At 59.6% G+C, this 9,547-nt stretch overlaps 1 protein-coding gene across 2 annotated transcripts; it reads right to left on the bottom strand.

Moving 5' to 3' along the window:
- Positions 1 to 45: 45 nt before the first annotated feature.
- Positions 46 to 1,390, bottom strand: RPS21 (ribosomal protein S21). Of its 2 annotated transcripts, XM_019943977.3 has the most exons (6): positions 1,298 to 1,384; positions 1,015 to 1,077; positions 836 to 899; positions 619 to 690; positions 189 to 244; positions 46 to 109 (listed from the first exon to the last, which is right to left on the bottom strand). In XM_019943977.3, exons 2-6 carry the CDS (start codon positions 1,062 to 1,064, stop codon positions 100 to 102), a joined length of 252 nt encoding a protein of 83 aa, XP_019799536.1. In that variant the 5' UTR covers positions 1,065 to 1,077; positions 1,298 to 1,384; the 3' UTR covers positions 46 to 99. The 2 variants fall into 2 exon arrangements, with proteins under 2 accessions (XP_019799536.1, XP_033697102.1); XM_033841211.2 differs by lacking the exon at positions 189 to 244 and having other exon boundaries at positions 1,298 to 1,390.
- Between the last annotated feature and the right edge of the window lie 8,157 nt (positions 1,391 to 9,547).

The following is a 9,547-nucleotide window of genomic DNA, read 5'->3' as shown; positions in this document are numbered from 1 at the left end:
GAACCCTCCCTCCCCCAACCCTAAGCACAGAAGTGAAACAACAGATAGGTTTTCACTCTTTATTTATAACACACGTTCCACATCCAGGATCCTCTCCAGTCAGAAGTTCCTAGAACAAAAGGAAGAACTTTAAAACCTAGTCTCCAAAGACATCCTGGGCCTCTGTGCCCAAACCCCAGTCCTCTTACTTTGAGACAATGCCATCAGCCTTGGCCAGTCGGAGAATGGAGTCATCTGACTCGCCCTAGGGGAGAACGCACATTGGGACCAGGCACCCTGCTGGCCAGAGGTTCAGCCACACTGCCGTCCAAACCGACCAAGGGTAGACACGCTAGCATCAGGCAGACCCCTGACGGTACAGGGGTCAGACCCCTGGGGCTGGAAGGAGCTGTGATAACTGGGAAGCTCCAAGGTCATCGCCTGCCTGTTTTCTCAGGGTGGGCCCTTTCTTGGGCCCCCGAGCACCCTTTTCCACCCCCAGGAAGGGGCTGGCAGCCAGCACAGTCCAGTGCAGCAGGCTGCAGTCTCTTCTGCCAACGAACCTGCTCAGGGTGGGAACGGGGAGGGAGATGCCGCTCCGGTTCAAAGGCCCGCTGAGCGAGGCCGGGGAACACTCACCATTCTGCGAACGGCCCCGCAGATGGCATAGGTTTTAAACTGGCCGTTGAACCTGCCTGTCCCCTTGTCAACCTATGAATCGAGAATCAAGAATGGGGGTCACAAAGAGGCGCACCCAAACGCCTTCGGGTCTAAACCTGGGGTTTGGGAATCGACGTGAGGCCCGCCCAGACCTCGCCTCTCCCCAGGGGACAAGCCGTCCCGCCGCCCGGCTCACCTCGGCCACGTTCATCTGGATGGACGCGTGGTCCTTGGCGCCTATGATGCGGTTGCTGGCAGAGCTGCGGGGGGAGCGCAGTGAGCGGGGACGGGGCTCGGCGAGCGAGGGGCAGGGAGAGGGCTCGGCGGCCGGTGGCGGCGGCGGGGGATGCAGGGACCGGGGCGGAGGATGCTCACCATTTCCGCGGCACGTACAGGTCCACGAACTCGCCGGCGTCGTTCTGCATGTTGAGGGAGCGTCTGTGGAGCCCCCAGCAGCGCCGTGAGGACGGGCCGTGTCCGCGCGCTCGGGTCCGTCCCCGCCCCGACCCGGGCTCCGGGCCGCCACCCCGCCCAGGCCCCGACCCACGCACGCCCGAGTCCGTCCCCGCCCCGCCCCGCCCCGACCCAGGCCCCCGCGCCGCCACCCAGCCCGGGCCCCGGCCCCGACCCCGACCCCGACCGCGGCCGCGAGACCTACCTGGTGGCACCACAACGAGCGCGAGCGCACAGAGGAAGGGCCTTCTCCCCCGGCAGTGCTATTAGCGGGTGGGGCGGGGCCTTGGCGAGTACTTCCGGGTCCCGCACGCCCCCGCGACTCTACGCAGAGAGCAAGGCCGGCCGCTCTGACGCACTTCTGCTTCCGGCGGGTGAGAGCCTCCTGACGTCTGGCGACCGCAAGGTGGCCGCGGCCGCGCCTCGAGGGCGAGTCGCCGTGCTGGGCGGATGGCCGGCGCGGACTCGCGAGGGCGCCCGCGGGCGGGTCCCCGCAGCGGTGGGCTGCGCCCAGGGCGGGCGCTTCCCGTCGCCGGGACCGCCCGGTGCCCGCGGCCGCTCAGTCAGGACCTGCGGACCCGGGGGGCGAGGGCGGGGGCCGGGGGCCCTGGAACGGGCACGTGAGAGCTGCGGACCGAAGCGCTTCCCCGGAGACAAGCCGGGCATCATGAACGTGGACGCAGGAGGGGCGCCGTTGGTTCTAAGAGCGAAGAGTGGGGAGAGCCCCTGCGGTCTTGAGGGAGGAGCGGCAGGGCTGGGGTGGGGGGCGCCCTCCCAGGCCGTGGAAGACAACCCCTCGGGAAACCAGTGCCTGAGCGGGGCAGGAGCTCGGCCAAGCCTCGTGGCAGAACCAGGTCGAGCCCCCTCAGCCCTTCCCTGCACCATCCGGCCCCTGCCCAGGACCCCTCCCCCCACATCACGCCCACTCCATCCTCCACGGAGCAGTCTCTCCTGGTGCTAAGGGTCCGTTAAGGAAGAAAATAGGAAAACTCCAGGCTGCAGAGCTGACTTCCCAGGGTCCCCCGCCCTGCGTTCCTGGGGGCGTGCCCTGCAGCCTCGACTAAAACATCCTCCTGGGCTTCATCTCGCGGAGGAGAGGGAAGGCCCCTCGTGGGTGGACTCCAGACCCTGCGCACTTGGCCTCCGCCTGCTGCCCGGGCTGAGCCTGGCCGTAGAGTCTCCGAAGTCCAAATGCCCCTTTGCTTGACACGCCCTCCCCATCCTCCCAGGCTGGGCTCCCAGCTCACTTCCCAGGACTGTGTTTGCTCACGCTGTGGTGACGTGCAAATGCTCCCCATCAGCTTGGCCACACGGTGCCCCATTTGAGTCACTGCCAACTTCTGTGCGGCTCTGGGAGGGTTTAACATCTGGGCCTGGTGGGGGCTGAGGCCGCCAGTTCCCTCGTACCCGGAAACCAGTGTTCTTGCGGGCAGTGTGTCTGCTGTTGCTTCCGCTGGGCGCCAGCAGCTGGGCATCAGGAGTGAGTCACCGAGGCCAGCGCCCTGTAGGAAGGTCACACTCCATGTTCATGCCAGCCGTGAGAGATGTGTGTTTTTCCAGGACCCCCAGCACGTGCACAGACATTACGTGTTTATGTTTGTGGTTGTGATACGGACCAGGGTTCTTGGCCTTCCCTAATCAGTAGAAATTGATAAGAAGCCAGACAAGAAATTCAGGCAAGGCTTTATCGGGGCTCCTGCTGCAGCAGGGGGGAGCGGAAACAAGTAACAGGTTCCCTTGCTAGCTCCCCAGGGGAGTCGAGCTGGTTTCTTATATGGGGTGAGGATAGGGGCAGGTCCAGGGCTCGGGCCAGAGGGGTGGCTTAGGTGGTCTGCCCACCCCTTAGGTGGTGGGGTGTGCAGGGCGCATGCGCAGGACCCTGCTTTTGCTCCATGTACCCTGTTCTTGCTCCCAGCTCTTTAAAAGTGGCAGCTGGGTTTTTGGTCTTTTTGTATCTTTCTGTCCATAGTTTGCCTCCAGTGTGCATTATGCTGCTATTTTTCATCCCATACAGTTTTTTTGTACAATGTTGTGTAGCTCAAGGAGACGTTTGTCCAGGTGCAAGCCCTGCAGCAAAGGGTCCCAGGTGCCAGTCTGTCTCATTTGGGGGTCTGCACAGCTGGCCTGCCTGTCTGTGTCAGTGTGTGGGTCAGCCCAGCTAGGCCTGGTCATCAAGAGATGGTCTCTGGGGCTTCCCTGGTGGCGCAGTGGTTGGGGGTCCGCCTGCCGGTGCAGGGGATGTGGGTTCGTGCCCCGGTCCGGGAGGATCCCACATGTCATGGAGCGGCTGGGCCCGTGAGCCATGGCCGCTGGGCCTGCACATCCGGAGCCTGTGCACCGCAGCACGGGGTCCACAACAGTGAGAGGCCTGCGTACCGCAAAAAAAAAAAAAAAAAAAACCAGATTGTAGCTGAGAGGCAGGAGACGGAGACAGCTAGAGCCCCGGAGCACCAAAAAGCTGACGAGGACCGTTTAAGAAGGAAATGACTGTCTTTTCAACAAGTGTGCTGGGAAAACTGGGTCTCCACATGCAAAAGAATGAAGCTGGACCCTTACCTCACACCAATTGCAAAAATTAACTCAGAATGGATCAAGTACATAAACACAATACGTAAAACTATAAAACTCTTAGAAGAAAACATAGGACACAACCTTCATGATATTGGGTTTGGCAATGATTTCTTGCATATGAGACCAAAGGCACGGGCAGCAGCAACAACAACCAAAAAAAATTGGACTTCATGAAAAATTTGTGCATCAAAAAGACACCATTGGGGGACTTCCCTGGTGGCGCAGTGGTTAAGAATCTGCCTGCCAATGCAGGGGACACGGGTTCGAGCCTTGGTCCAGGAAGATCCCACATGCCATGGAGCAGCTAAGCCCATGAGCAGCAACTACTGAGCCCGCGTGCCACAACTACTAAGCCCGTGTGCCTAGAGCCCACGCTTCTCAACAAGAGAAGCCACCACAGTGAGAATCCCACACACCATAACAAAGAGTAGACCCCCACTCGCCACAACTAGAGAAAAGCCCGTGCACAGCAACAAAGACCCAATGCAGCCAAAAATAAATAAATTCATTAAAAAAAAAAAAGAGAGACACCATCAGGACTTCCCTGGCGGTCCAGTGGTTAAGACTCTGCACTTCCAATGCAGGGGGTGCAGGTTTGGGGAACTAAGATCCCACGTGCCTCGTGGCATGGCCACCCAAAATTTTTTTAAATAAAATTTTCTTAAAAAGACACCATCAACAGAGTAAAAAGGCAGCCCAAGGATGGGAGAAAATATTTGCAAATCATACATCTGATAAGGGATTAGTATTAAGAATTTAGAGAGAACTCCTAAAACTAATCAACAACAACAACCGAATTCAAAAATGGGCAAAGGGGCTTCCCCGGTGGCGCAGTGGTTGAGAGTCCGCCTGCCGATGCAGGGGACGCGGGTTTGTGCCCCGGTCCGGGAAGATCCCACATGCCGCAGAGCGGCTGGGCCCGTGAGCCATGGCCGCTGAGCCTGGGTGTCCGGAGCCTGTGCTCTGCAACGGGAGAGGCCGCGGCAGTGAGAGGCCGGCATACCGCAAAAAAAAATTGGGCAAAGGACTCCGAAAGACATTTCAGCAGAGAAGATATACAAATGGCCAATAGGAACATTTAAACATGTGCAGCATCCACTAATCATCAGGGAAATGCCAGTCAAAACTACAACGAGGTACCACTCACACCCACTATAAAAAATAATATATTATAAAAATAAGTGTTGACAAGGATATAGAGAAATTGGAACCTTTGTGCATTGTTGGTAGGAATGTAAAATAGTACAGCTGCTGTGGGAAACAGTATGGTGGTTCCTCAAAAACTGAAGAACTACCATGTGATCCAGCAATTCCACTTCTGGGTCATTTACCCAAAAGAATGGAAAGCAGTGTCTTGAAGAGGTATTTGCACACCCATATTCACAGCAGCATTTTTCACAAGAGCCAAAAGGTGGAAGTAACCCAGGTGTCTATGGGTGGATGAACAGATAAGCAAAATGTGGGCTGTGCATACAGTGGGACATTATTCATCCTTAAAAAGGAAAGAGATTGTGACACGGGTACAGACGAACCTTGAAGATGTTCTGCGAATTAAAATAAGCCAGTCATAGAAAGACAAATACTGTGTAATTCCACTCATACGAGGTACCTAGAGGAGTCAAATTTAGATGGAGAGTAGAATGGTGGGAGCCCGGGGCTGGAAGATGGGAGTGGGGTACTAGTGTCTAAGGGGTATAGAGTTCCATTTTACAAGACGAGAAAGTTCTGGAGATGGATGGTGGTGACAGCTGCACATTATGTATGTGTTTAATACTGCTGAACTGCACACTTAAAAATGATCAAGGTGGGGCTTCCCTGGTGGCGCAGTGGTTGAGAGTCCGCCTGCCGATGCAGGGGACATGGGTTCGTGCCCCGGTCCGGGAGGATCCCACGTGCCGCGGAGCGGCTGAGCCCGTGATCCATGGCTGCTGAGCCTGCGCGTCCAGAGCCTGTGCTCCGCAACGGGAGAGGCAACAACAGTGAGAGGCCCGCGTACCGCAAAAAAAAAACCCAAACATTTAAGACTATAGGTCACGCACGCATGCACACACGTGGGCGCACACACAAGACATCACAGTCTCACCTTCCCCGAGGTGGGATCCCAAGGCCAAGATCTTCAAAAGGAAGCCCTGTGACCCCACCCTCGGGCCTGTGAAATCTGGATGAGCCCACCCCACCTTTACGAAACCCTGCTGTGTGAAGTCTCAGGTCCCACAGACAGAGGAGCCAGTGGTCCCTGAAGGGAGCCTACGTGGGCCTTCCATCAGCAGGGCCTCCTGGCATCTGAAGTGGCCGAGGGCAGCTACTCAGGCTGGAGGCCGCCAGAGGTCAGGAACCTGGGGAGAGGTGTCACCACATCCCACTTGTACTCTCCCCAGCAGCCACTACGGGGCGCCCAAGAGCTGCACCTGACCCTGCAGGCAGCCCTGCGAGGGGCCCAAGGGCAGAGGCTCACCTGTCCACTCTCTGCCCACTTTCCTGCCGGCTGAAGGGGGCCGGCACCTCCCTCAGGCCCCTGGCCCCTCGCCCCGTGCCCGAGGGGTGACTTGTTTACTGAGCTTCCTGTGGGGTCTCCAGGTTGGAAAAGGGCCAGAGGCTGGGTGGGATGAAGGGATTGGGGATGGGAGGACCTGGCACTTGAAGACACTGTCCTGAGCCCTTTTTGCAGCTCCCGGGGCAGCTCCCAGGGGCTCAGAGAAGCGGCTCTTCAGCAGGATGGTCCCCATCAGGATCCCCGAGCACTTCCGGGTCTACAGAGCATACACCTGTTACTGCCCGCTGCACCCCCAAGTGCTCTAGACCGCCCTGGCTTCCAGCTCCCATCAGTATGGCAGGCTGACTTTGCACCCTCCCTCTGCCTCGTAGCTGTATGACAGGTAGCTTCGCTGTCTCCTCCTCCTCCTGGCTTTCAAGTAGGGACCCCGGTAAGAGCACCGCTCTGGAGGGTTAACACAGGCGGTGCTCAGCGTGGATGCGGCATTCAGGAGGCCCTCAGCACCCCCATCGTCACGGTCAACATCACTGCCACCTTCTTCGTCACCGCTATCACCATCATTATTATGCTGTGACCCCAGGTCCCACCGCTATAGATTTGAACCCTGGGCTGACGACTCCAGAAGCTGCACTGTCACCACCCCAGTGTCTCACGGGTCCTCACTCAGGCCGCCCAGCTGGGTGACGGCGGCTAGTGGTGTTGGATGGTGTCCGTGTGCGGCATCCGCTGCCCATCCCCCAGCACCATCCTGGGGGCCCACCTCACAGACAGGTAAGCGAGGCTCACAGCCTTCCTGGGGCGCCTCCCTCCTCCTCCCAGAGTGGCTGCTTCTGGGCCGGGTGGGGCCAGGTCAGCCTGAAGTGTATTGTGTGTAGAAGGGAACCAGCCCCAAAACCAGGAAACCCTCCTTCCGGGCCTGGGCGCGGGCCAGAGTGAGCTGCAGCTCAGGGCCAAGGGACAGGCTTCTCCCTGTGCAGACCCGGCCAGGAGCTGTGACCACTGGCCCTTCCTGCCTGCCCTCTTCTCTCAGGAGAAGGCCCAGCTCACGACAGAGTTCCTGCCTCAGAGGGGCTCCCACCCAGCAGGTCCCGGTGCCACCGCCCCCAGCCGTGATTCCAGACCATCCTCTGGCCTCAGGGAGATAGGCAGATGCCGGCCCTCCCCAGTCTCCGTGAGGCTCAAGGGAGGTCCCAGCTGGCGTGCAGCCCCAGCACGTGGGCCCAGCCTCGGTGACCTGGGCTGTGGGGCCTTGGGCATCGTTACTCGCAGGCTGTCAGAGCCTGGGGGAGCCTGAGAGTGTCTGGCCAGTGTCACGTTCTCTTCTGTTTTACTTTCTTTTGTCATTCTATTTATTTTACCGTATGAGATTTTTTCATTGAGGTATAACCTACACGTGGTAGGGAACACAAACCCTGAGCTTCCACCCCCTGGGTTTTTTGTTTTTGTTTTTGTTTCTTGCGGTTCGCGGGCCTCTCACTGTTGGGGCCTCTCCCGTTGCGGAGCACAGGCTCCGGATGCGCAGGCTCAGCGGCCATGGCTCACGGGCCCAGCCGCTCCACGGCATGTGGGATCTTCCCGGACCGGGGCACGAACCCGTGTCCCCTGCATCGGCAGGCGGACTCTCAACCGCTGCGCCACCAGGGAAGCCCCTGTTTTTGTTTTTGTTTTCCCCCTGGGTTTTTACATCCATGTTCCCCCAGGCAGGCAGGCCGTGCTGCTGACTGCGCTGGCATTGGGGCAGGTCTGGGTGGCTCCTGGGAGGCCCTCGCGGGCCCCTTCCCCAGTTACAGGCGCAGGCACTCTGGAGGCGGAGTGGGGGGCCGGGCCGGGCTCCCAGACCCCGGCTGACACCCAGCGGAGAGGACTCTGAGGTCAGAGACACCCAAGAACGTCCATCTTCTGGCCCCATCCCTCCGGTGGGGCCGGGCTACAAGGACTGAGCCAAGGACAGGAAAGGAGGCACTTCCGCCCCAGGCACGCACACAGCGTCCAGCTGGCTCATCCTCGTGGACATGCTGCGGGCTCAGCATGCTGGCCACAGGCCACGACGTTCCAGCCAAGCCGGTGGAGTTTCAGGTTCAAAGCAAGCAGGCTGCAGAGAGCAGGCAGCAAGGCCCACCTTTACCCCCCGGGCCAGGCCTGCCGGGGGCGGACACCGGGGTCTGGCTCCAAGCTGACCTCTGTCCTGGGCCCCGCCATCCTGAAGGGGCAGCACAGTGATTAAGGCTGAGACCTGGGAACTGGGCAGGCCTGTTTTCTAGTGCCGACCCCCCGGCCCCGGCCCCTCTCCTTTTTTTTTTTTTTTTTTAAAGATTTTTTGATGTGGACCATTTTTAAAGTCTTTATTGAATTTGTTACAATATTGCTTCTGTTTTATGTTTTGGTTTTTGGCCATTAGACATGTGGGATCTTAGCTCCCTGACCAGGGATCGAACCTGCACCCCTTGCATTGGAAGGTGAAATCTTAACCACTGGACCGCCAGGGAAGTCCCCCATCTCCTTTCTCAGCCTCAGCTGCCCCATCAGAAGGTCGAAGCTGTTCTCCCTTCCCCCATGGGTGGAGGGGAGCATTCAACAGGACCGGGCAGCTGGGGGCCTTGTACACCTGCGGGCGGGCACAGACCTCGGGAGGGAAAGACCACTCTTCCACCCACCCCTTTACTGCTGTGCTCTTCAGTGGAAACGGCTACTGCGGTCTATCTGTCTGTCTGTCTGGGAGGTGACCTTGGACCGGCTCTTCCTGCCCTGGGAGGAACCGGCAGCATGTACAGCGCAGGAAACTGAGGCCAAGGGAGAGGAAGTGGCTCCCCCCATTCACGGAGTTAGGATGCAGGGCAGGGCTTGAACCCAGCCTCGGGCTCTGGGGGTGGAGGGGTGGGACGCAGCGCAGCCAGGATGGGCCCTTGTGCCGGCAGAGAGGACCCCCCCGCCCCGCCCCCCCGCCCAAGCTGAGCCCTAAGGAGGGTTAATGGTGGGCTTTCAGGCACGGAGCACTCAGAAGTGGCGGTTTGGAGGTCCTTCACCTCCCTGCTCTGCCCTGGGGACACCCAGCAGGGGGCCCGGGTGGACAGGGCTGCCTGTGGGGCCCAGCCCAGCTTCTGAGCACCAGGCAGCCGAGCATGTCAGCTGCTGCAGAAACATGCCCAGGGACAGAGGTTTGCTGGGCCTGGAAAACCCAGGTGGAGAGTGACGGAATCCAGATTCCTGCCCCGCGTGAGCGGGCGCGGCCCGGGCTTGTCCGGCACAGCCCGGCCCCACAGCTCCTCTGGGCTCTGGGCAGCTTCTCTGCTCCCTGCCCAGCTCCACAGGCTCTCTGGGACTCTGAGGCCCCAGGATGTCCTGCAGGGCCCAGCCAGGAGGCGCCGCCCCCCCGACCTGCTGTGACCTCGA

This window comes from Tursiops truncatus, chromosome 15 (genome assembly GCF_011762595.2).
Source record: "Tursiops truncatus isolate mTurTru1 chromosome 15, mTurTru1.mat.Y, whole genome shotgun sequence".
Lineage (NCBI taxonomy): Eukaryota > Metazoa > Chordata > Mammalia > Artiodactyla > Delphinidae > Tursiops > Tursiops truncatus.
This window is presented reverse-complemented; position numbering and strand designations above follow the sequence as displayed.